This window comes from Microcebus murinus, chromosome 12 (assembly GCF_040939455.1).
Source record: "Microcebus murinus isolate Inina chromosome 12, M.murinus_Inina_mat1.0, whole genome shotgun sequence".
In the NCBI taxonomy this organism is placed as follows: Eukaryota; Metazoa; Chordata; class Mammalia; order Primates; family Cheirogaleidae; genus Microcebus; species Microcebus murinus.
In genome coordinates this window covers 4,985,078-5,012,012 of record NC_134115.1, presented here as the reverse complement: position 1 = coordinate 5,012,012, position 26,935 = coordinate 4,985,078, and the positions used below count along the sequence as shown (strand labels likewise).

At 51.7% G+C, this 26,935-nt stretch overlaps 3 protein-coding genes across 3 annotated transcripts in view; 2 read left to right on the top strand and 1 right to left on the bottom strand.

The window, feature by feature from the left end:
• The first annotated feature begins 807 nt into the window (after positions 1 to 807).
• On the top strand, positions 808 to 12,778 carry S1PR3 (sphingosine-1-phosphate receptor 3). Its single transcript, XM_012773782.2, has 2 exons — positions 808 to 1,027; positions 9,704 to 12,778. The coding sequence occupies exon 2, from the start codon at positions 9,840 to 9,842 to the stop codon at positions 10,974 to 10,976; it is 1,137 nt and encodes a 378-aa protein (XP_012629236.1). The 5' UTR covers positions 808 to 1,027; positions 9,704 to 9,839; the 3' UTR covers positions 10,977 to 12,778.
• A 3,035-nt stretch (positions 12,779 to 15,813) lies between these two features.
• LOC142874351 (uncharacterized) lies at positions 15,814 to 17,283 on the top strand. The gene is given in 3 exon segments (XM_076009214.1): positions 15,814 to 16,870; positions 16,873 to 16,948; positions 17,058 to 17,283. Coding segments are annotated over 3 exon segments (618 nt in total). The 5' UTR covers positions 15,814 to 16,554.
• A 1,218-nt stretch (positions 17,284 to 18,501) lies between these two features.
• Positions 18,502 to 26,935, bottom strand: part of SHC3 (SHC adaptor protein 3) — a 144,084-nt gene continuing 135,650 nt past the window's right edge. The window contains exon 12 of the mRNA XM_012773787.3: positions 18,502 to 22,564. Within this exon, the coding sequence (XP_012629241.1) occupies positions 22,436 to 22,564 (129 nt within the window). The 3' untranslated portion in view covers positions 18,502 to 22,435. The remainder of the gene's footprint in view (positions 22,565 to 26,935) is intronic.

The following is a 26,935-nucleotide window of genomic DNA, read 5'->3' as shown; positions in this document are numbered from 1 at the left end:
CTCCCCAAAGCTTCTGTGGTTGTCTCTGTGTCCAGTCAATCGTGGCCTTTGCTTTTCATTGCTAATTGGAAATTTGGCAGTTCCTTGAGGATTCTTCTGTTTGAAGACTTCGCATGGATTATTTTATTTACTCACACAAAAGGGGCGAATCCGAGTGCGGAGCAGCGGCGGGGGCAGGAGGCCGGGTCCCCTGAGACCTGCGGGCGCGCGTGGGAGCGCGGCTCCCGGCCCAGGGCGGCGCCGGGCGCTAGGGAGGCTCCGAGAGCCCGAGGGGCAGAGCGCAGAGCGCAGGAGGCGGACGCGGGGAGGACGGGGCGGAAAAGCAAGACGAAGCCCAAACAAAAGTGCTGCCAGGCGCCAGGAGCTAACCTAAAAGTCGGTCAATTCCAAACGGAAATGGTCGTGATCAGGATAATGATAATGATAGTATTAATACTACTAATAATGCTCGACCCAAACTCTCGCTGTCAGCGCGGCCAGGCGCCGGGCCAAGCCCAGCCGCGGACCCGGTCGGAACCTGTCCCTGCTGGGTCCTGCGGCGCTGGCGGTCTGCACCTGCAGCTCGCCCGACGGGCGCAAGGTCTGGAGGCCGCGGGGACAGGGGCCGAGGCGCGATCCGGGCCCAAGGGGACTGCAGGGGGAGGGCAGGAGGCCGACCCGGCAGGGGCTGGCGGTGCGCGGGAGGGCGGGAGACGCGCGGGGCGTGGGAAGCGGGCGGCGGCGGGGCCGAGGGGCGGCGAGGCGGGCGGGAGGGGCGGGGCCGAGCGCGGGGCCGCCCCGGCGGGTCGCTGGAAAAGTTTGCGCTGCGACTCGTCTGGCAGAGCCGGGGAAGCCGCTCCCGGGGGCGGGGGGCGCGAGCCGGCGTGGAGCGCGGAGGCAGGACGAGCCCAAGCGGGCCCCGAGGACGGCCTCCGAACCTCGAGACTGCGGCCCCCGCCCGGCCGGCACCGCGAGGAGGAAGCGGCGCCCGGCACGGCCGCGCCCAGCGCCGGGATGCCCGTGGCTCCGGCGTCCTTACCAGATGGAGGTGAGCTGGCCAGGCCGGGCTGGGGGCGCGCGGACGCCGAGCCTGGAGTGGGTGGGCTGGAACCCCCGGGCTCGCTTCCCCGACAGACTTCCAGGCACTCGGGCGCGACAGTGCCCTGGGCGCTGCAGCCCGCTGCCGCCCGCCCGTTCCACATCGGCACCCCGCCCCCAGGCCGCGCTCGCGGGCGCCCCAGCCAGCGCAGGGCAGACGGGACGGCTCCTTTTTAACTACATTTGGAGCGGTTGAAACACGCTGGATCCGAATACCCTGCCTGAAAGTGAAGAGGCCCCTCGTGAAGAAGTTCTACCAGTCCTTTTCCCTGAGCAGTTAAGAAGTTAGGCGCCCTCCCTGGACCAGGGCCTGGGGACACTGGGGATGGATCGTCTGGGAATATCATTCTGTTAGATTATATCCGTCACAAAATTCCATTTTCCCTTCCGTGTCTCAGATAAGACAATTCGGGCTGTCAGAATCAGGGCTCTAAGACAAAGTCCCCACAGGGCGATGATGAGGGTCTCACAGAAAGCCGGTGCTGTGTGTTGCGTTCATGACTTGGTCTTAAACCCTAGGGAAGGGGCTTCGCCCAGTTGCTCAGTCTCAGAATAGTCTCTCTCTGTCTGTCTCTCTGACTCTCTCTCCCTCTGACTTTCTTGGCTTGGGACACTCCTAATGGTATATTCCTTTGAGGTGTTTTTATATTTAGATGAGACGGACTTCTTGGACTTTTAAAGGAAACGCACTTAGCTTTGAACATTACAATAAAGAATGGGCAGCAGCACTAACAGGCTCTTCTTCAATTGCTTCTAACATAGAAGGCCCGCCCTTACATAGTGCCCTCTCCTAGTGGAACTCTGAGACTCCAGCATTTTCTAAAATCTGGACTTCAGAAATCACATTGTATGTGATTACATGTTCATAAGGCATGGTTAAGAAAAATACAATTCCTAGAAAGTACAAGGAAAGGATTATGCTCGCAGGTATATGAGTAACCAGGGTGTGTGTGTGTGTGTGTGTGTGTGTGTGTGTGTGTGCGTGTTGTGCTCGAGGAGCTGTAGAGGTGTCCAGATCTGTACAGTTAGTTTCTTATTTAATTGATGCAGAGCTCAGTGCTAGGACAAATAATTTTCTTGCATAGACAGATCACACATTGGGATTTTTAAATCAGTAAATATTAACTTTGGGCCTCCTAAGGTCACTTCTGTCATCTGACACCGGAGATGCAAACTGCAAATCTAGCCCGTAAGAGCCAAGACAGAGGGAGAATGATTTCTCAACCAGTTTTCATCATTACGATTGTGAATTTTTAAAGTACGTGACTTTCACAATTTTCTAGTATATGCAGAGAGCCGAAACTACCATAAAGCTGTAGAAGCAGCTTTATGTGTTGGCCTGATGGCCTCAAAATTCAGGGACTGATTTTTCTCTTTATGGAAATCATGACATTAACGTGATTCCACAGTATCTCTTTCATCTTCTTCAATATGTAGAATGTGTGTATGCATTTTCATCACCAAAAATCTGAGAATTTGAGCATGCCACAATCTTGAAAAATTTGGGGTTTCCCTGTTATAAAACCTCTTTGTCCTGTCTCTCAAGTGCTGCCAAAGCCTGGGAGCCTCCCTGAAGCAGTGTGTTTACAGTAGCCGGAAGCAGGGTGCCGTGGGCCTGCAGTCAGCCCCCAGCCCTGGGCCCGGTACTGGCGAGGTAGAGGTACTGGTCCATGGCTGGTGAGGAAACACATCGCCACCTGAGCGCCACCCCACCCCCACCCCTGGTCTGGGGACTGCCGCTGTGGGTTCCATGAGCCTTTCTATTTCTTCACATTTGGCTTCATAATTCCTTTCTTATCGATTTTGGAGCCATTTCATGTTATTCCTTTGCCATATATTTTCTGTTGAATTAATTGCCTTAAGATTTTCCTTAAGCTTTTGGAGATAATACAATGCTTAAAAAAAGAAAAGAATGTACTGAGTGGAATCCTATCTAGTCTCAGTTAGTTATGCATTTTGTTTGCTATTATTGTTAAAGCTACTGGGCATAAAGTCTCCTTCCTTTTTGTGCACGTTGCATTTTAGAGGAATTGAAGCTGTGTCTATAAGAGACAAGGAAATGGGCTGGTTGGGTCGACTCAGTGAAAGGCTTGCGCAGGGGAGAGTGTGGTGCCCAGAGAGTGGATTTTCACCGCCAGTGAGCTGCACTGGCGTCGGCCGGCCCAGTGAGCCGGAGCAAGTCCTGAGTCAGTAGCCAGCTCTTTGGCCTTGAAGGTGCTGCTCCATTTTCTGGCTTCAAAATTTTCCAAACATTTTAGTAAAGCCCCAGAATGGCATTCCACCATTTTGCTAGCACAGCAGCTAGAAGCAATTTGGGTCTAAAGCATTCCAGAGTGGACCTTGTCACCACAGAGGTAAAGAACAACTGGCAAGGTGGCAGGTCCCCAAGGAGCTTACCTTTAACATGGCGTCCTGGAGTCAGATAACGCAGACACCCAGACCAGCCCGGCCTGGCGTCTTCCAAGCCCTGGAACTAAATGACACCAGCCCCTGCCTGCCTCAGTTTCCTCCGGTGTACTTTCAGAAGGCAGATGCTGCTATGAGGACTATGTGTGATACATCCAAAATGCAAGGTGGCACACATGCTCTGTCACCGAGTGAGACCACCACTTTGGGAAAGGATAGGAGAGACCTCAGTTAGAACTCTTGGCCAGGACACGTATTTGCGTATGCCTTCAGCTAGCTCATGGAACCCATTTCCACAAGCCTGCATTCATACTGTGGAAATCTTGATAGTCGTTCAGCCCTGTGCCCTTATGAAGAACAAGTAGAGCAGAGAAAGTTGGAAAAGCCTGGTTGAAAGGCAAAGGGGTAGAAAACCTCTTGTGTCAGACACACTTTCCTCCCCATCAACACGTCTGGAAGCCAGGAGGGCCTTCATAGAGGCCGCTGCCTGAGGCCCCTGCAGCACAGCCTCAGTATCTGGGGTTCCCTGGTGTGCCCAGGTCTGTCACAGCATCCAGGTCTCATTTTCAAGGAAGGACTTGCAGAAAAGCCACTGGGAAGCAGGAAGCCCTACCAGGGAAGCACATTCCCTTCCATGCTCTGAAGAAGAAAAGGGGTAAAGATGTCAAGCCCTTACCCGGTTCGTGTGTAATGGTTGTTATTTCACGGGGAGCGCCATTAAACAGGCAGAGGTGTCCCGCTTTGTGTGCGAAGCATGTACTTTGGGATGGACTAGCTCCAAAAGCAAAGCGAGGCCACGCAAGAAACCCAGAGCAGGGGAAAATACTCATTAGAGAAAGAATTTTACTGGAGCCCTGAAATGGCCAGCTCATTATTTCCTTTCTAAATTCTTTTGCATGAAAAAAATTCTTGCTTTCCAAGAAATTTTGCTTGTTGGCAAATGTTTGGTGTTTTAATTCAGTTTTGAGGATGAACTAGTTAATTTTCTTGGAAAGACGTGTTTTAAAAATATAGCATCCTGTGTCTGACCAGGAGAAATGTCTCACCATCGTATTGTGCTTTTCTTTTATGCCAAGGAGAGGGGAGAGAGAGAGAACACTGACTTTGTGGAAATATTTTCTTTCCTGTTTTATTTTTCTTCTTTTTATAGTTTGTGTATTTTTCAAACTGACATGTGTAGAGAAAGTGAGTAGCTGGTGCAGAAAGCACATCTGGAACCCATCTGGCTCCTCTCCTGGGCTTGCCCCTCCCCCAGCGGTGTGCCTCCTTGGAATGGGGGGAGGCAGGCATTCCTGGCCTTGGCGGGGCTCACGTGGGTCACCCCCACGGAGTCATCCTCCAGAAGGTGTCATATTCCTTCTCGGCAAAAAGAAAAAAGTGTTGATGTTAAAATGCCTTGAAGTAGGCTGGGTGACCCCAGCTTGGTGGGGATGAAATGGAAACTCTTGAGTAAACAGGATAAGCTCAGACATGAGCAGTGTCTCTCATTAACGAAGAAAGGACTGGAGATGCAGACAATCAGATACGTAAGCCCCTTGAAGAGCTGGGGGTGGGTATCTGCCTGGATTGTGGGGACAGGAGTGCCGTGCAGAGTCTGCCTTGGCGGGGCTGCAGCAGCCCCAGGACTGTGTTGGCTCGAAGACCCCCACTGATGAGAAGGATGTCTCTGTGGCGCCTTCTGTGATGTGCCCCGTTTTCTGAGCACGTTCAAAGCTAGTCTACACAGAGCCACACTTCTCAACATCAGTTTTATTTCTCAGCATTCAGGTGGAAATTAAGCAGCAATCAAACGTACAATGTCACTGTCTGCTACAGACACTTATCTTTTGGAATGCAACAAATGTGAGCATTGACACTGAGTCATATGAGCATTAATACTCTGCGAGGGGCCGATCCTGCTTCCACACACACCAGCGTCGCAGGATGGGCTGGCTGGCCGCTTGTGAGCACAGCTTACCCAGGAAGGCATCACCTCTGAGTCACGCTTAAAGCCCAGCCGGGTCACCAACGCATTGCTCAGAAATCAGTGGTGGCCCTACAGAAACATGAGCAAGTGTTCGCCGAGAGAATGTCCTCAACCAACCCTAGCCTGGCTACCTGACAATCACCAGCACATACCCATGGAAGGAATACCTCGTGCCTACAAATGGATGGAGAGGGGTGCGTCTGTCCACACGAGAGCGGGAGCAAGTGTTGCGGCAGTGTGTACAGCTAGTGTTTACAGCTCTTATTCATTTGACCTGGGAAAGAACCGAGCGGCACAGGAAGAGTAGGAAGAGTTTATTCTTCCACAGCAGGCTCAACACCCCTAGTGTTACAGCCCTCTTCATGTCTTCCAATGTTCTCCCCCTTCTGCCCCTGAGTTTATACCCTTGGTGGTAGGGCTCAAGAAGCGTCCAATCAACTACAAGCTTTAACATCCAATCAGCAACAAGCTTTAACATCCAATCAGCAACAAGCTTTAACATCCAATCAGCAACAAGTGTTAGCATCCAACCAAAAACAGTGGGATTTAAAAATTACCCAATCAGGATCACGCAAGCAGCGTGGCCGGAAACAGTCCGTGGCACATGGGCCTGGGGCATTCCGGCATGTGGGGTCCCAGGCAGCACTCGGGTGTCCCAGGCGGCTGTGGGCCTAGGGACCTGGCCCCAGCAGCGTGCCTCTAACCGGCCACGCACAGCACTGGCCCCCAGAGATGCAGAACTATGGGGAGGCGGCAATCGGCCGCATCCCCGGCATCGACATTTTCTGCATCACAAGGAGAAGGAGCATTCGCCACCCGTGTGCATCCCCATGCATGGCCCACACGAGTGCCATGGAGAGAGAAAGGCACCAGGTTCAACTGTATCCTACAGGGTTACATTGATGCCAAGGTCAGAAACAGACTGCATTCCTCTGGGGAGAGTGCCTAGCCCAGATCGTTGTCACACGTGGGAGTGGGCCCATCCTGGCCTGTTGCTGGTTTGGGTGCTAGTGTCACTGGCCTCTCTGTGGGGCAGGGGGGCAGGCTGGCTTCCCAGGCCTGCTAGTGCCTCTGGTGCCCAGCACTCGTGCAGTGACCGGCAGAGACGGTACCCCTACGCCAGAAAGGCCAGTACTGCCCCTTGCCCCAGCAGGGCTCGCTGACTGTGGAGACTCGGGTGGGGTAGGGGCTGAACGTTCTCCTGGCAAACTGTGGCTCTGGCTGTGGCTGGCACCCCTCAGGAGTGGAGGGGAAACCTGCACACAAGATGCTTTTGACCATGTGCAGCAACACTTAGATGCATCCAAAATCAATCTGGCTTTGGCCCAGCACTTCATTCTCAGGATGGGACCTGCCTTGTAAATGTTGATAATCCAGAGAAAATGAGCGTTAGAGTCCAAGAAGAGCCAGGTATCTTCCAGTTCTGCACAATCAGAGAATCACATTTAACAAAAGATGTTCCAGAAAAATATGTCCCGAGTGATGAATATTTAATTGAGGAAGTGGTAAATCAAGTGTTAATAGGAGAGTATGTTTGCCCCCAAGATTCACAGTTTTGATGGGTCTCTGGCCTATCCTATGCCAGTTTTATTGTGGTTATTTTATTGCTGATCATTAGTTTTTAATTGCTGTTTGCTCTGCTCGATTGTCTGTGCAACTGTGGAGGAGCCGTGGCCTATGCACCCTCTGCTCCCCAACCCCGGGTAAGTCCGGGTCTGGCCGTTGCGGGGAGACTGGCTTCCCTCCCACCCACACTGTGGGGGGACGTTCGGAGGAGCCAGGAGTGTGTGAAATGGTAGTGTAGGGTTGTCACGGGAGAAACTGAGGCACAGGAGCCAAGCAGAGTCAGCACAAGACCAGTCTACACTGTGTCAGCATACTGATATCACCTGAAAGGACAAGAAACAGGAACTGTACCTGAATCCCCACCTGAGCCGCAGAAGGAGCCGCGGTCGTCGTTGGCATTGAAACCACTGCCCGTCTCCCGCTGTGGGTGCTGGGGGTGGATATCCCAGAGACGCCGCCAGAGAGACCCGGATGCTGGTGTCCCCGGCGTGGGGGTGCGCGGAGGCCCCTCCAGCCGTGCGCGGGCCAGGCAGCGGGTGGGGCTGCTGGGGGGGGGGTTCCCGAGGCGCGGGCGCCGGCGCTGGCACTGGGCGCTGACTCCTATCCCGCCTTTGCTCTGTTCCTTTTCCGAGAACAAGGGTGCACGTGCACAGCAGTCATTTGGGAAATGGCTGAGCCCTCAAGCGCCGCCGGGCGCACTGTGCACGGAAATAGCAATTCTCCCGTCACAGATAAAGAGGTAGGTAAGCAGTAGTAAAGGGGACAGCATCGTTTGAGCTCCTATTAACGTGCAGGGTGCTAGGAAAGGCACTGTGAACTTGGCTGTGTTGGTGAGGCTGAGGTAAGGTCCTCCAGGCAAGGCGTCCCGGTGTCAATGGGCGTTTGGTCAGTGCGCAGGGAATGTCAGCTGCCGATGGTATTTCTACTCTTAAAAAGATAGTTTGCAATTTTTTTTCAAAAGTAGAATTCAGCCTTATAGAAAAGTCACCCGTGACTGGGATGATTCCAGAAAATGTTATAGAGCAGGTAGAGTTTGACTTGGAGCTTGCAGGATGGATAGGATTTAAATAAAAAGTAGGAGGGGTGGAGTGGGAGGGGGCTGGTGGGAAAGCTGCCCACTGGACTGTCCACCTCCAGGAGAACCTGCAGATGAGGTGGGGTCTCAGTGCAGGTGGGTGGGGAGACAGGGAGGGCTGGGGTGGTGGTCCCCAGTCAGGGGAGGCAGGCCGGCCCCTGTGCTGCCTGCCATGGCTCATGAGTGGGGGTCAGACCTGGGCAGGCCACCCCTGCATTGTCAGTCCAGACTCAGAACTACTTTTCCTTCTGGAGTTAGCACAGGGCCTTGGCTGACATATGCAGGTTCCTGCCAGCTCTGGACATTCCAGCTGACCTTGGCCCAACCCTCCGTGATCTCAGCTCTCACAGAGGGGGTGGGGAGGGTCAGGGGACAGTTCCAGGCAGAGCATGGACGGACATCAGCTCAGATGGGGTTTCCAGAACAACTGACACCCTGAAGCTCCAGGACTCTGGAAGAAATCTCTGCAAAGAAGCAATGGGCCATCTCAGAAAATCCAAGCACCCCAGACTGATGTAGGGGGAGAATGAAGTCACGGTGGGTGAGGCCTGCTCAGGCTGCTGCACCCCAAAGTGCAGAGCCCATGTCATTGGCAAGGGGTCTGGGTGTCTCTGAATCAAATTTAGGGCTACGGCTTAAACATTATGAAACTAAAAAACTCTCCACTGCTCATACACAGTGGTCTGTTTTAAATTAACCTCATTTGATCTTAATTAGATATCTAAATACTCAAATAATTTTAATTTAAAGCGCATGAGTCCACCGAAGACGCATTCTGCCTTGGTAGGTGGTTGTGCTTTATCATCAACATCACGGAGGCCGGTCCAAGTTACCCTGGGGTTGAGGAAAGGGAGCAGGGCCTGGTGGAAGGGTAAGGACTCACACCGCGGAGAGCCTCTGCTGGGCTCACCCCCCTCCCTCTGTTCTCCCTAGCCTGCTGTTCCTGCCGGCCAGCATGAATAGATCCATTTATATCTAGCACTCAACCTCTGAATTTTAAGCCAAACTCAAAGACCATGTGGCTTTCATTGCCTTCCTTTTCCCCTTGAACCTAGGTGGGTGCCATTTGTACCGGGTTGGGCTGTTTCCTCACCCAGCTCTGGCCCCAGCTGCCCTGGCGCAGGCCCGGGTGCTCAGCCTGCGCCTCTGCCTCCGGCGGCCGGGCCACGGCTCTCCTCCGGGCAGCCCCGCGGCCCGTCTAGACCCACTTCTGGAGCCGGTTCCTGCCCCAGGGCGGCTGTCTGGGAGTGTGGGCTCTCATCGGGAGGTTCCGGGAATTGGGCGCCTCAGTCAGATTCCACCCTGGTTTCCTGTCCTGAGAACCCTGTTTCTCTCTGGGTAAGTGGGACAGCGTTTCCCCAGCTCCCGCGTGGTGGAAGCGGACTACCGTCGGCGTTTCCTGGCGCGCCGAGATTCCCGACGGAGGCCTGGCCTGGCCTGTGCGCGTTCCAAGATTACACGGTCCGCGCCCCGCACCGAGCGCCGGCCCGCGCCACTCCCTGGCCTCCCTCCGTCGCGCAGGAGCCCCGAGGGCTGGCAGCGCGTTGTCCCAGGGTCGCCGCGCCCTTGGTGGAGGCGGCTCTGCCAGCGCCTGCTCCTCTTATCTCTTGCAGGCGGCTGTTCGCAACGCGCCTGCCGGGCCGCGCCCGCGCTCAGCCCGACGGAGCCTCGGTCCCGGTTTCCCTGAAATGAACGCTCCTCGGGCGCCCTCTCGTGGACTCCAGAGCTAGCGCCGCTGCCTGCCGCGCGATGGCAACCGCCCTCCCGCCGCGCGGCCCGCCGGCCCGTGGGAACGAGACCCTGCAAGAGCATTACAACTACGTGGGCAAGCTGGCAGGCAGGCTGAAGGAGGCCCCTGAGGGCAGCACGCTCACCACCGTCCTCTTCTTGGTCATCTGCAGCTTCATCGTCCTGGAGAACCTGATGGTTTTGATTGCCATCTGGAAAAACAATAAATTTCACAACCGCATGTACTTTTTCATTGGCAACCTGGCTCTCTGCGACCTGCTGGCTGGCATCGCTTACACGGTCAACATTCTGATGTCTGGCAAGAAGACGTTCAGCCTGTCTCCGACGGTCTGGTTCCTACGGGAGGGCAGCATGTTCGTGGCCCTCGGGGCGTCCACCTGCAGCTTGCTGGCCATTGCTATCGAGAGGCACTTGACGATGATCAAGATGAGGCCTTATGACGCCAACAAGAAGCACCGCGTCTTCCTTCTGATAGGGATGTGCTGGCTCATCGCCTTTTCACTGGGCGCCTTGCCCATCCTGGGCTGGAACTGCTTGCACAACCTCCCCGACTGCTCCACCATCCTGCCGCTCTACTCCAAGAAGTACATCGCCTTCTGCGTCAGCATCTTCACGGCCATTCTGCTGACCATTGTCATCCTCTACGCGCGCATCTATTTCCTGGTGAAGTCCAGCAGCCGCAAGGTGGCCAACCACAACAACTCGGAGCGGTCCATGGCCCTGCTGCGCACCGTGGTGATTGTTGTGAGCGTGTTCATCGCCTGCTGGTCCCCGCTCTTCATCCTCTTCCTCATCGACGTGGCCTGCAGGGTGAAGGCATGCCCTGTGCTGTTCAAGGCGCAGTGGTTCATCGTGCTGGCTGTGCTCAACTCCGCCATGAACCCTGTCATCTACACGCTGGCCAGCAAGGAGATGCGCCGCGCCTTCTTCCGCCTGGTCTGCAGCTGCCTGGTCAGGGGCCCCGGGGCCCGCACCTCACCCACCCAGCCGGCCCTTGACCCGAGCAGAAGCAAATCGAGCAGCAGCAACAGCAGCAGCCACTCCCCAAAGGTCAGGGAAGACCTGCCCCATGCAGCCACCTCGTCCTGCATCATTGACAGAAGCCAGACGCTGCAGAATGGGATCCTCTGCAAGTGACATGTCCGCGTGCCCGCCCTGCAGCTGTGTCCTTGCAGATCGCACGCGTCGCTTCCATGTGGGCCCTTTAAGAGTGTGACTGGGCAGAGCCACTTCACTGTGCCCAGGCCTGCCCAGTGTGGAGTCCCCTGAGGAGCGGAGCCCAGGACTCCCCAGCCCGTTGCAGTGTGGGCTCCATGCCTTGTCCGTCTTGTGCTGTAGAGTCTTCTGAATGCACTACGCTGCCAACGTCATCCGCCGCCTGCCACTGAAGCCAGGACACCGCTCTCTGTTCCCAGGGAGGGAGGTCGTGGCCGCGCATGCTGTTTCTCAGGGTGCCTCTGGGTGATGTCTGGATGACTCTGCACTACGTTTACTGTGCAGAAAACGTGCTTGAGTAGCCTGCGCTTCTGTGCTCCACAGTTTGCATCCAGGTGTGTGCTGTGTGCACCTACATGAAGTCTCAATACACCACACGGTTATGTGACAGGTGATACAAGGCTGTTGTGAAGGAACCCCCTGGTACAAGGACATGGCTGTGACTTAGGTGGATATGCTGTTCCCAGTCTTCTCAGAGCGACATGAAGTCCTGTGTTAAGCATATTTATAAAGGCCCAAATTCTCAAAAAGGACACCTCCGAGGCTGGGCCAGATGTGTGGATCTGACCCAGATGAGCCCTGAGTCCCTCAGTCATGTGTCCCTGCATCATTTTAAGCACATCCCGAAGCCAAATCACATGATGGTTTGGGGGTTTCTACGAATTACTGAAAAGCCAGCCAAGATCTCCCCAAGGCCTGTACCCCAAACCAGCCAAAGAAAGAAGCCGTGAAGGACAAACAGGTGCAGGCAGCCATTCTGGCTCACCTCCCCACGTCACGGGCTGGTGCCCTGTTTCCCGTGACAGAGGGTGTCCTTGCAGTCAGGAGAGGTGCACAGACAGCACTTGGATTCCACACCAGAAAAGCACCAAGTCAGAAATCCCACATAGTGTCACAGCTGAGTGGCACTTCCATGGCTTGATGAGAGCTGGCAGCCACCGACTGTGAGACTGTCCAGTTGTCAGGCTGGGAGGTGTGATCTGGCAGTGAATGCAGCCACTGACTGTGAGACTGTCCAGTTGTCAGGCTGGGAGGTGTGATCTGGCAGTGAATGCAGCCACCGTGACTGTGAGAGTCCAGTGTCAGGCTGGGAGGTGTGATCTGGCAGTGAATGCAGCCACCGTGACTGTGAGAGTCCAGTGTCAGGCTGGGAGGTGTAATCTGGCAGTGAATGCAGCCACCGTGACTGTGAGAGTGTCCAGTGTCAGGCTGGGAGGTGTGATCTGGCAGTGAATGCAGCCACCATGACTGTGAGAGTCCAGTGTCAGGCTGGGAGGTGTGATCTGGCAGTGAATGCAGCCACAGTGACTGAGAGTGTGCAGTGTCAGGCTGGGAGGTGTGATCTGGCAGTGGATGCAGCCACAGTGACTGAGAGAGTCCAGTGTCAGGCTGGGAGGTGTGATCTGGCAGTGGATGCAGCCACAGTGACTGTGAGAGTGTGCAGTGCCAGGCTGGGAGGTGTGATCTGGCAGTAGATGAAGCCACAGTGACTGTGAGAGTCCAGTGTCAGGCTGGGAGGTGTGATCTGGCAATTTATACTTCTTCAAAGAGATATATTGAATCATAACCACATGACACTGTAATTTTACTTTTCAACGTAAATTGAACCTATATCACCCTGTTTACCTTATAAAGGATTACTTCGAAGACATTTTTGTATATGTTCTTCCCCAAGGATTCTGCATGCAATACAAATATATGAAAAATAAACATGTTTAGAGCTATGATAAGTACACTGCTGCTGTGTTGAGGTCTTTATAAGATTAAAAACGAAAATAACCCACTTTCAAAAGGATTCTTATTTAGGTGAACCTCACTTCAAAATCCCCTAAAATCTTTTAGGTCCAATGAGAATTTTGGCTGAGTATAACTGAAAAGATTAACTTTTTCTAAGAGAAATTGATTATTTTGTTTGTTTGTTTGTTTGTTTGTTTGAGACAGACTCTCACTCTGTTGCCCGGGCTAGAATGCCATGGCGTCAGCCTCGCTCACAGCAACCTCAAACTCCTGGGCTCAAGCGATCCTCCTGCCTCAGCCTCCCTCATAGCTGGGACTATAGGCGTGCGCCATCATGCCTGGCTAATTTTTTCTATATAGTTTTAGTTGGCCAATTAATTTCTTTCTATTTTTAGTAGAGATGGGGTCTCGCTCTTGCTCAGGCTGGTTTCAAACTCCTGACCTTGAGCAATCCTCCTGCCTTGGCCTCCCAGAGTGCTAGGATTACAGGCGTGAGCCACCGTGCCCGGCCATGAGAAATTGATTCTTGTTTGTTATCTGATGCAAGTTACTGTTATTGAGGAACATTTCCAGGGGTTCTGGGTGACCTCCATGGATTGACCAAAGACTTTTCTAATTTTTTGTTACTGATGAGATGAAACCTATTTGTAAGATGTTCATTAGGGGTGTTTTGTGTTTCCTTCTCCACATCCCTGAAAAGTAGCTTATTGTCTTATCAAATAGCGTGAGGTAAGACATTATCTCATGGGCATGTCTAGAAGAGTAAAGCATTAAGTTACTAGGTCAAGAAAAAACAAAAAGCAAAAGCATCAGGGAGCAAGAATGTTTGGTATTGCATTCTCACAAAGGTGATGAAATGACCAGGACTTTATGTCACAGTTGTGAGCTGCTCCAGGGACTTTGATCTCTCTGCTGCTGATCCAGTAACACTTTGTTCCATACCCAGATGTCCCCACATCTTCCAGCGCCATCTGTCAGCGTTTCTAGGGAGCCCACACGCCCCGTTCCCACTAGGAGGTACCGATGTTTGTGGAGTGACCTGAGGCTCCTTTGAGATAATCCAAGACTTTTACCAATCTGAATTTAAAATATACCAAAAACGTAATTGTGCTCATTTGCTATATGCAAAATCTAGCCACCTTTGTCAGCAATAGGCACGTGCCTGACTAGCTGAGCAGCTGCAGATAATTTAGCAGCTGAGTGTTTCAGAGCCCTAATCCTTAAGTTTGGAAACAGATGATCTTATACACCACAGCAGAGAAACTACATGTAAGATGTCTCTTTAGGTAGTGACCTTTACTATTTCCAATGTATGTTTGTTAAAAAATGAAAATAAAAACCACTCTTGGGAGTCCACGTAGTGCGATTATCCTGTGGTTTTCCCACCGCCCCCACCCGGCAGCGTGCCATGCTGGGGGCTTGCCTCTCGCCGGGGACCTGTGTCGCTCTGCATTTTGGAAATTAAACCACATTTATAGCCCCAAATAGCCTTTCCCCTTCTACTTTCCCACTATCGATGGTGTTTTAATGAACCTTTGCTGCAGTGGGCACTATTTACAGTTTTGAAAGATCACAATGTTTCGAGGAAGGATCCTGGACAACCCTTTTGATAGGGAACACTGTGAGTCCCATGGGCAGCCACAGCGCAACCAAAGAGCCGGGACATCGGGCTCTGCTGCACTGGCTGCTGTTTATGCAGCGGGAAGTGGTCAGAACCAGCCCTTGTACTCTAGCTTTCTCTCACACAGGTGGTCGGCATTAGCCTCTCTGTCCTGCGTCCTACATAAAGAGGAGGCCAGGGTTCGGCATAACTGTCTTTGTGGTGACCTTGTCACAACTGGTGGCGAAATGCCTCCGACACACCCAAAGACCACAGCCTTCTGGTGCAGCGGCCCCTCTGGCTCAGCCAGGGTGACGAGGTGCCTTGCCTAGACCACAGCGCCAGGGACGCTTCCGCCAAGATGCCGCTTTCATCGGCCGCCTTGACGGCTGGAGTGAGGCTCTGCTGGGATTGCTTTTAGAGAAGCCTCTGGGGGTTCCTGAGAATGCGTGCTTTCTAAGGAGAAGTTCCAAGCTCCCCTCCTCTCCTTTGTGAGGCAATACAAGATCCATCATCCAAATGAAAGAGACTTTTCACAATTGCCTTTATTGCCAGCAGACTTACATTTATAGTCATTTAAACAATCAGCTATTTAGAAAATGGTTGTTTCTCTCAACCGTTGAGCCATAGCTATTCTGCATTGGGAAGAGCCTTTCACAGAAATGTCACAAGCTGCATTTTATAGAAAACATCTAATTGAATGACCAATGCCATGCTTTTAACTTATATCTACAAGTGCAAAACCTCAACACCCAAATGTTTTTAGTATCTAAGTCAAATATCCAAAGGGTTTGCTACATAATCAGAAATGCACATACCACTATTCTGATAATAAAGGCACATTTTCCAATAACCAGTTACAATGAGAAGTGCAGCGTGACCTAAATTGGGTGTGTCATCTTCCACGCATGGGTCACAGTGGCGACACGATGCTATGTGATACTCCACTTGGCCATCCCAAAAGCACAAGGATGCACGACGCATCACGAGGGATCGCAATTGGCAACCACAGCATTTCCTGAAGGAGTGAAGGGTCTCACCGGATTCACTGAAGGTGAAGAGGGAACTTAAGCCAATCCTCTTCACCTATCATATTGTCAATTCTCCAAAAGGTTGGCCAAATTACTTAGGTTTTATCATTTTTCACAGAACAAAGATTAGAAAACTTGATGTGAGTTTTGTATTTCCACTCCTCAGGGATGTCCAAAAGGCCAAGTCTGTTCCAATATCAAAGTAGAAAGTGGTGAATTGGCAATAGGCCAAGACACAGAACATTACAGCCATTTTTGTTTGTTTCACAAAAGTTAATGGAAACAAAATTTCAAATAATATTCATTTATCAATATGTATAGTTTGCCATCCAAATGTTTTTTTAAAGAGTAATAAATATATCATTATTACACATTAAATTTACATGGAGTTGTCTCCTAATCCTGGGATTTAAACACCAAATGTTTAATTCTGAATACAAAGAAACATTCACATACTTAATTTTACAATATTCTGGATGGAACAAGTTATATTCAAAAGTCAAATGAACAGAGAATGTTTCACTTGCAACCAACACACAGTTATTACAAAAAAAGATAATTCAATGTTCAAAGATGGGTTTGTCCATTAATTTCTGCTTGGTAAATTATCACTTGATTTTGGTGGTTAGAAACTTTGGTTGTGGTAAAATGTCTACATGAGTGGGAATTCACGACCTCAAAAGCTCGGGACTAGAGCATTCACTCTCCGTGTGCATGTTTTCCTACCTACAGCATTTCAAGGTAAGCACAAAATAGAAAGTTAAAATTGTAAGAGATTTTGTTTCTAGCGCTTTATTCAGTGAGAATAGTTCTTCCAGCCCTGGGAAGGAGCCTGTTTGTTTGGGGCCTGAGGGATTCATTTATTCAGGGCGTCTGAGACAGCAGGGAGGAGGAAAGAAGGCCGGCTGGGAGCACCTCCCAGCCACTCTAGCACCCCTGCTGACACTGGTGACGCCCTGCTCCATCCTGAGCTTTCCTCGCTCTCCTCTGCCCCTCTGACACTCAGCACCTGACTCCTGCTCTGTGGACCCTGCACAGAGTCCCCAGACTGACCTGGGTGCTCCACCCTTGCTGATCTTACAGACTTGGACGCCCTAGGACTGTAAGGGTTGTCACACTCCAACATGCTTGCATGTGTATGTGTGTATCCCCTACTAGATTTAAACTCGGGCAGAAACCTTGTATGTTCACTTCTGTGTTGCATGAGCCCAGTACAGGGCCTGCCACATATGAACTAATGCACAAATGCGGCCGAGGTTGGCTAGAAAAGCAGGGATGCTGCACTAAGCATATGCAGCTGTACCTGGGAACACAACACTGGAGCACGGCACCACAAGGACAGCCTCCTCTGCCATGCCTCCCCCTCCTCCTTCCCTGCCACGCTCTGCTAGATGCAGGTCCTTCTTCTCCCTTCTTCTTGCCTTTATCCTGCCACCCTCTTCTTTCTTTGTCTCCCCTATTGGCTCCTCTGTCATTTCCCACGGTGGACTCCCCCAAGCCCTGTTGCCCCCGCTCCTGCTCCCTTTGTGCTGGGGTCACACCTGCAGCAGCCAGGACCCTCCTCTACGGCAGATCCCAAGGCCTGCCAATCCCCAGACATTTGTTTGACTTTGACTTTCTAGTTGTCCCTGTCAGTTACAAACCAAAGCCCAGGGTGGGGTCCCAGGGTGCATGGAGCAGCACTAATCTGTGTGAGTGCTCAGAGAGATGCAGATCCGCATCAGTCGATGTAAGTGTACGCATGTATGTATGTGCGTATGCAATTCACATTCACAAGTCCTGGTATAAAGTTGCAATTTTTCTGGCTGCTATAAAATGTGCCAGTTTTAAAAGTGTGCATTTGTTGCTTGCAAACTTATAAATATGTATAAACCCCATTATAAATAAATTGTGGCTGGCAGATGGCATTTGAGCTGCCAGCAACGGTTGCATGGAGTTATAAATGCTTATTAATTCTCCACTTTTAAATTCACAGCATGGGCCCTGAGAGCTACGAAATGAAGTAGTATGAAAACATAATCATAAATTAGAGGGGAAAAGCCATCAATAAGAGGCAGGAAGGGCTGGAAACAGACTCCAGACCGGCTGCACCAGCATCACCTCTCGATTTATTTGAAATGCAAACTCTCAGGCTCTGCTCCAGGCCTCTGGAGTCAGGAGCCTGGGTGTGCGCAGGGCTGCAATCTGTGTTTGAGGCAGCCTGCCGCCTGCCGTATGCTCCAAGTCTGCTCATCACCAACACCTGTCTCTGCACAGCACTTTCCTTGCTTGGGAAGTGTGTCAGATGTGCACAGGCCAGTCAGAAATTGTTCCCAGAAACAGCCTCCCACCAATGACAGAGCAGTGCATAAATACCCCAGCCTTCTCCCCCCTCTGCCGAGCTGACTCTGATGTGCGCTCAGCCCTGTCTCCCCGGGTTCCTAGTGGGAGTAAGCCCAGCTGTCCACGCCACGGTAACCGGCTTGCTAACGCACTCCTTCCTTGCAGCTGTCTCCCCTGCTCCCGACCGTCACCCGGTAAATGACATACACAGGGAGCTTCTCTCAGGTCCCCTGGAGGAATGCAGCTAAGATAGAGGAAATAGAAATCCTGCCTCTTCCCTCTGAAAACTCAGAGCTCTATGCATTTTGAGATGGAGCACAGATGTAAAACGCCAGGGGAGAGGCACCCTTTGCCACTTTCTCCAGGGATGAAGGACCTTAGTAAGTCCTGTGCTGTTTCTGAGATTTACCCTCAGCACATCACATGACTCCAGTTTCCTCAGCTGAAGAATGGGGGCCCCTCCAGCTGGACTATTTTATAAGGCTCCCCTCCTTGCCATCCCATATGCAGCTGACAGTTCTCAGTTGGCCATATGTTCTAGGAGTCATGCTTATCCTCTCTGTCTTTCTCGGAACTCCCTGTCAAAGTTCCACTGGAGAACCAGAGCACTTTCTGAAACCTGCAGCAAAGAGCCGTCTGGGTCCTGCAGTGACCTCTGTGCAGCGTTCCCACAACGCCCCACCCGCCGCCAGTCCTGCTTCACCACGGGATCTATGGATGGCGTGCAAGCGCGGACCAGCGAGAGAGGACGGCCGGGCAGGCCAAGGTGCACACACCCAGAACTGGCCACCTCTTTCCAGGTGTGCCTGAGCTGAGGCTGGACGAGGTGTCCCCGATGCTGGCACTGCCTGGGGAGGCCTGTGGCCCGGGGCTCCTGCCTGGCCCAGTCCAGCAGGAGGGAACTGTGTGATTGCCTTCATGTGGTGACCAGCTCAGGGCAACGAGGACCAGGGTGTGCGCCTTACACACTGCTCATATAAAGGAGCCACGCGGTACCTGATGCTACTGGAAAGGAAATCTTCGTTTCAGGCGCTGGGGCCACCTTCGGGACCCAGGGCAGGCACAGAGGCTGAATATACAGGCTCACTGCGCCCCTCAGCACGTGGCACCTTCGGGTCCGCCCTCCCCCGGGCCTGTGCCCCCTTCTAAGCCAGGCCTTCACCTCCGCACACGCCTCTTCACTTCCCACCTTCATTTGAAGTGATCCACGACCCCCGCTGCCACCAGGAGACCCTCAATGACACCACATTTGACCCACTCAGGCCTTTGTCCATCTGTCCCAACACCTGAGGTGGCCTTAAATGGAATGGGGCCTGAGGAGGCCCTGTTGCATTTGCCTCGGAATCCTGAGCTCCAAGCACGAGCTGGCGCACAGGAGAGCTTGGGAAACTCGAAGTGAGCGGAATAGCCCTGCAGCCAGATGACTGCATGGCCCCAAGCAAGGTGCGGCACCCACTGAGCCTCAGTTTCCCCATGTGTGAAGTGAGGCTCACAGGAATGGCCCATCACACAGCGCCTGAAGGAAGAACTGAGATAAACCCATATGCATTCTAACACGCTTTACAACTGGAAAAGAATTAGCAAGTCGCTGCCATCCACCATGTCACCAGGCTGAGCGGGCACCCAGCTTCTGGCCCCGCAAACGTATCGGGGAAAGACCCAACAGCGGAGGCTGAAGTGGAGGATGTCACGTTGGGTCATCTGACTGGTGTTTATGGGACTGCCTACCTGGTTCCACAGTGAGCTGGTGGCTGAAGGGGGCTTGGTAGCCAAAGTGACTCAAAGCACAGTGAGCACCCCCCTCAGAGGTGGCAAGTGTCTCCAGGGCCATCCTGCAGAAGCAGGGAGAGGCTGTTTGAAGATTGCCAGCCCTGCCTGGCACTCCCAGCAGATACGGAGTCCTGGGTTGAATGTGGGGTGCCCATGGGAGGGGCAGCAAGGCCCAGAAGCACTCCATGGGCTCAGGGTGGCCCAGCACAGCCTGCAGCGACCATGCCCTGGAGCTCTGAACCCCTGGAGTGCACAGCACTGTGCTGTTCTGCTCGCATTTGCTGTTCAGCAGCCCTGCCCTGCCCAGGCCGAGATGTGGTCCGAGAGACCACGGGGAAGTGGATCCCAGGGTGGGCAGGGAAGAGGCCCCGTTGCATTTGCCTCGGAATCCTGAGCTCCAAGCACGAGCTGGCGCACAGGAGAGCTTGGGAAACTCGAAGTGAGCGGAATAGCCCTGCAGCCAGATGACTGCATGGTCCCAAGCAAGGTGTGGCGCCCACTGAGCCTCAGTTTCCCCATGTGTGAAGTGAGGCTCACAGGAATGGCCCATCACACAGCGCCTGAAGGAAGAACTGAAATAAACTCATGTGCATTCTAACACGCTTTACAACTGGAAAAGAATTAGCAAGTCGCTGCCATCCACCACGTCTGAAGTCTGCTCTGATGGCTAAGGAGTGCCAGTTTTTCCACCGGCACTGTTCCAGTGTAAGCAATCTTGTATTAAGAGCTCAAAATATGCATTTCAAATTAATATTGAAAAGAAAAATTTGACCCCAGTACTTTTAATTTTCTAAATTGATTCTCATGCAAAAATATTTTCTATATGTATATTGCTTATCGTCATCGAAATAAACTCCTACTTCACAGCAGAGAGCTACTGAAATTGCGGATTACTATTTCTTAGGGCCCTTGGAGAGGAATGATAAAGTAGATCAGCCATTACGATGCTCATGGCTCTTAACTTTCATTTCTTACTTTGCTTGTGTTCCTTAACATTAGCATTTTGGCCTTGAACACGTGGAGAACGCAAGAATGTTGAAGAAGGTAATTTTCTACATTCCCATATGCAGCGCACACTCACACACAGGAGGGGCGGGCCTCGCCAGGGCTACAGGCCTCCCAGGGGACGGGAGAAGAGGGCAGCTGTCAGAGCCACTGACCACACTGCTCCATGGCAGGAGCCTGGCCCGGCCTGCCTGCTCAGCCCCGTATCCAACCCTGACGCCGGTTCAGGAAGCAGCAGGGCGGTCTAGCTCGTGCCAGGCTCTGCAGAGTTCCGCTCCACTGCAGAACACCCTGGAACGCGGACTTGGATTTCACTGGGCCCGCAAAGGGCAAACCTCCAAAGAAGGCTACGCATGAAGCTCGGGACCTGTTTTGACTGATCCTCACGTGTTAGCCCTCCCCTGTCCTCCCATCTGGCCACACGCACCGCCAAAGCAGAACCGGGTTCGCACCCTTAGCATTAGAATGTCACAGAATTATTAACCACTGGATGTTTGACAGTCTCCCCTTAAAGCATCACATTTATCACCATCCAAATCTAAGTTGGGGCATCTCTCCATTCAGCCGGTCCCAGTGCCTACCCTGCGGGCCTCACAGGGACAAGAACCAAGGCTGCAGCACCGTGAGGAGGTGTAGACGAATGAATGGATCCACCTATCGCGTAAGCGACACCTGTCAAATCACAGGGCAGTCTCAGCCCGGGTATTTTTAAAGAGTTATAAACATTGCCATCTCCAAACACTGAGTGACCCACTGGGACACGACAGCGTTTCATCGGGAAGGGAGGGAGTGCAGGCAAGTGTGGCGTGGGCGCACGCCCACCGCGTGGAGCAGGCATCTCTCCCTCTGTCGCTCCAGAGGTGGAACTGCAAACTGAGTCCAGGGACGCCCAAGCCCCAGACCAAGCTTCCGGCTCACGCAGACCCAGGCCCGTCAGCTGGTGCCCGCGTCTCCGGGCCTGGACGGGCGTGCCCGCCGCAGCGGGCTCTTGCACAGCCCTCTCCCCGCTGAACACAGGAGGGAGCCAGTTTACTGCAGCCGCCACCAGGGGCCCGGAGCTCCTCTGCTGTCCCGAGGATGTGTAGAGCGAGCCTTTGCCTCGACTACGCGCTACAGTACTCATTTTGTCATTGGAAGGATGAGAGCAAGGGAAGCATTTGTCAATGGAGACCTTGGTTGGCGAGGTGCGTTTTGTGCCATGTTTGGCACAAAGCGAATCCCCAAGTGCCCCAGCACAACCAGGATCGAAGGTGATGGGTTCCTGCGCTCAGCGAGGCCCGGGACGCTGGCGTGCTGCCTGCTCTGTAGCGAAGCTGCAGAGAGTTGTCTGGGGCCAGACACCCCGAGCGCGTGGCGTGCGATGCGGGGAGCACAGGGGGCACGGCCAGCAGCCCAAGGAGGACGCCCACCCCCTCTAGCAAGCCCAGGACCAACGTGTCGCAGTGCTGTAAGCGCAGCGCTAGACGTCCTTGGGCAGCATGGTGCCTTACCCAGTGCGCCTGTGTTTGGCCCCTGCTGCCGCTATTCCCCTCGAACTGTGCTTAGCAGGTAGGACTGCACGTTACACCTTCCTACTGGAATTTCCTGGTGGAAAGGGTCAGTTGAATTAGATTTTTGCGTGGACAACTACAGCCAAACATTTTTTTCATTAAAAACATATGGCACAGAGCATGAGTCTTACATCTTTCTTAGTCTTAAAAAATATAAATATAGAGGGATAATTTGTACAGGGATTATAGGTATGTACACCTTTAATATGCATATGAGAAACCTGGAATAAGTTTATGAAACTTGACCTTGAAGGAAGCCTTCCTTTGGGGTCTTTTGAACAAGGCTCTGAGCCACGGGCAGCTGCCCCAGTCCCTCTCCCAGGTCCCCCGACCTGGCGCACGGCGTCCGGAGAGACGCTGGCCGGGTCACTGCCTCCTCTCCACCGGCTGCTGGAGGCTCAGCTCGCTCCCGGCAGACACGATGGGCAGGCTGCTGTCCAGGTGGTGGCTGATGAGGTGGCTGATGCTGTCGAAGACTCTGTCCTTTGTCCGGATCTGTGGAGGAAGGAAGGAAGGTTAAACACATCCCACGGAAAAGGGAACATGCTTTGCTCAGACTCAGTCGGGCCATCTGAATTGTCTCAGAAAGAGAGGAGCAGGGGGCCAGAGGCTTCCCAGGCTCTGGAGATGCAGTCTGCAAAGCCCCTGGTCACTGGCCAAGTCCATCCATTCAGTCCCTTTCATCTGTCGGCCCCGGGACTGAGCTCTGGAATGCCCCAGCCCACGGCCCTGTGGGCACAGCCTACACAGCTTCTTCCCTAACTAACCACTTCCAGACAAGGGCCTGGAGACACCCTCCCCCACACCCCGCCTTCGGACACCAGGGCCACCTCGCCTCTCTGTCTTGTTCCCTCCCTGCCCCTCTTAGAATTGCTCCCAGAATTCTCTGCCCAGCGTCCTGCACAGCATCTACAGGGCCCCGTGCCCCTCCCGCCTCCAGGCCTCTGCGTGGCCAGCTCCTGGCCCAGAACATGCTTCTACCGGGGAACCCAGCTCAGCCTCCGCCATGACGCCAGCACCTCCAGGCAGCCTCCCTTCCTTCTCCCGCCCGAAGGCTGGCATCCAGCAGCCAGGCCTGCTCAGGGCTTCCACCGGGAGCAAGCTCACGCTTCCACAGAGGAGCTCCATGGGGGGTGAGCCTGGCTGAGTCAAAGGGGCAGTGCTCCATGTCCCTGGGCTTCCTGTTCTAGAGCCCAGCACAGTACCTGCCCCACAGACTTTCCTGAATAAATGAGTGCTGGGGCAGGGGAAAGTAATGCTCTGTCCTGCCTCCTGGCCCGAGCCAGGGACCGTCAGCCACATTCATCGCCCTGAGCTGGTACACTCATGGTGTAGACCACACATGAAGAGGGTGGAGTGAGCCTGTCAGGAACAGTTTCTAGAAGAGTTCTAGAACCAACCCCCGGAACTTGTTCCTTAAGGAGTGGGAGATGGGGTAGGCAGCAGATATCTGGCTAGACCCATTCACTGTCACGGGTCACCTGAGGGCCACTGAGTGCCCTGACCTCACCCTCTAGCCTCAGGGATTCTCTCTCCATCAGCGTTCACCTGAGTCAGCAGCCCCGGCTCCCATGCGGCAACCAGCTCTCCCCACCCTCCTACAGGGACTCCCGAGGGATGCCCACTCTCCTTCTCACTACTATCCCAATATTTCCTTTTGCCCAAATTCCTAATGTCACTCCTGCCTCCCCTAATGTGGCTACTCTTTTCTCTCCCCTTCCATCAACCCACTAGTGGGACATCAATCTCTGGGCCTTCAGCCCTGTTCCCACTCGCACCCCAAATCCAGGTGTGCATATTGCACAAGGTGCTCTGAGAGGCTCACACCGTCTGCTTAGGGTTCTACGAACTGGCAGCCAGAGGCAAGAGCAGAAGCTTTGATATGAGGATGTTTTCCTCCTGCAGGCGCCCTCCCCGCCTGTCTCTGCAAACACCAGAGGGGAGGGATCTCCGGGCCAGAGGGTCCCCTGACTCTTGGCATTAAGCCTTACAAAGGGTGTGGCCTGTTGGGCAACTTCAGAAAGGAGTCTGTTTGCAAGACTTCCCAGTATCCTTCCATTGAGGTTAATTCTCCTGGCACTCCTTAGAATTCCTGACCTGGAAAGACACCCTGTGTGACTCAAGCAGGAAAGTTATTTAGAAGGCAGGGAAGCCCAGTAACTCAGCTTAAGACTAGTATGTTGGGGTGCTGCCTGGACCTTCACTCTTTATTCCAATATCTTAATGATTAATACTTATGTAAGTTCTGGGGGAATTGGGGTAGATAAAGAAGGTTTTATGATAGGAAAGTGTCTGGCACAGCAGTCTCAACCTGAGCTCATGTCCCAATAGCCTGAAGAGCTTTCAGTCGCCCAGCATCCAGGGCCCAGCCCAGGCAGGGTCATCAGGAGCTAGGGAGTAGGGCCCCAACACCAGTGTGTCTCAGGCTCCCCCAGGATTCCAACATGCTGCCAAAGCTAGGGACCACCAGTTAGCCTCTTTGCAGTACATAGCTGGCCAACAGAAACACACACATATGCAAACAAAGGCATGCAGAAGAGAGAAGTCATGTATACCTACTGCCTAAAGAAATAGAGAGGCCAGTTCACTTCATTCCCATAAACACTCACTAAAACTCCAGTCTGGCTCCTTCCCAGAGAACTTGCAGCCAACAGATTTATCTGTGTGGATCCCCTGTGGTGCACTAGAAATACTGACGGCTGAGCAAAACCACCTGTCTGCTGGGACAAACCTAGGCTCCGGATACCTGAAGGGATACTGCTACAGTGAGGATGCATAGCATGTCAACCTCAGACAACCAGGTGAGGCTCTGCACAGCAAAGAGGAAATAAAAGTAAAGATGACAACCTTTGTTCTAGGCAGGCTACAGAAAAATAGATTAGAACGTGCATATGTTCGAAAAGAAGAAAGGCCTAATATTAATAATCTAAGCTTCTACCTGAGGAAACTGGAAAAAGAAGAGCAAATTAATCTAAAGTAAGCAGAAGGAAAGAAATAATAAAAACTAGAGCAGAAATCAATGAAATTGAAAACAAGAAATCAGCAGAGAAAATGAATGAAACCAGAAGCTGGTCTTTTGGACATATCAATAAAATTGATAAACCCCTAGCCAGGATATCTAAGAAAAAAAGAGAGAAGATCCAAATTATTAATATCAGAAATGAAAGGGAGGATACCACAAAAGGTCCCGTGGGTGTTAAAAAGACAATAAGGGAACCAGGAATAAAGGAATTCAATTTAAGATGGGTTATCAGGGTATTAAATGTATTTGACTTATGATGTTTTTGATTTAATTATAGATTTAATTGGGATTTACCCCTGTTGCGAGTTGAGGAGCATCTGTACTATGAATGACTCTATGCCCATAAATTTGATAATCTGGATGACATAATGGACCAATTCTTAGAAAGACACAATCTGCCAAAACTCACACAAGAAGAAATATGAATATTCCTATGTCTACTAAAGAGATTGAACCAATAACTAATATCCTTCCAAAAAAAGATAGCACTAGGCTCAGATGAGTTCACTGGTGAATTCTACCAAACATTTAAGGAAGAATTTTATTCCAATTCTCTACAATCACTCTCAGAAGATAATCAGAGAAAATATTCCTAACTCATTCTGTGAAGCTAGCATTACCTTAATCCTGAAACCAAAGACATTATAAGAAAACTATAGCCCAAATCTCTCACAAGGATAGGTGCATAAATGCTCAACAAAATATTGCAAATAGAACCCAACAATATATAAAAAGAATTTTATACCACAACCAAGAGGGAGTTCTCTGTTATGTAAGTTGATCAATATTCATAAATTGATTACTTTAATCCATCATATCAACAGGCTAAGAAAGAAAAATCACACGATCATATCAATAGATGCAGAAAAAGCATTTGACAAACTCTAACACATAACATTCATGGCAGAAAAAGCATTTGACAAACTCTAACACATAACATTCATGACTTTAAAAAAAAAAGCTCTTAGTAAACTAGGCATAGAGGGGAAGTTATTCAACTTGATAAAGAATATCTACCAAAAAGTTAACATCATACCTAATGTTGAAAAACTCACAGATCAAGAACAAAGCAAGGATGCCACCCTATAACCACTCCTTTTCAAGATCATACTGACCTAGCTATTGCAGTAAGGAAAGAAAGGAAAGAAAACGTATACTGATTGAGAAGAAAGAAAGACAACTGCCTCTGTTTACAGATGACATGAAAAAAAAAAATCCAAAAAAATCAACAACAACCAAAAAAAAACAACTCCTTGAACTAAAGACAATTATAGTAAGGTTGCAGGATAGAAGGTAAATATACAAAAGTCCATTGCAGATGACATGAAAAAAAGAATCCAAAAAAATCAACAACAACCAAAAAAAACCTCCTTGAACTAAAGACAATTATAGTAAGGTTGCAGGATACAAGGTAAATATACAAAAGTCCAATGCTTTCCTATATAAGATCAATGAACACATGGAATTTAAAATTTAAAACACAATACCATTTACATTAGCATCCACCAAAATGAAATACTTAGGTCTAAATCTACAGAATCTACCTAAATCTACTTAGGTCTAAATCTACAGAATCAGTAAGGAGATCAGCTGTTTCCACTGGCCGGATGCTCGGGAGGCGCACAGAGTCATTTCTGGGAGGCAGCCAAGATGCCCGGCCTTAACCAGAGAGTGAGGTCACATCAGAAGAACCTGAATTGAGAACTGTCCCAGGTTGAAGGAGACTAAAGAGATGTGACAACTAAATGCAGCGCGTGATTCTGAATCCGACCTTTTCCAATCCAGGGCCTTGCTGGGGAGCGAGCAGGCTCTAGGGGATTAGCTGTCAGTGATGCCTCAAGGTT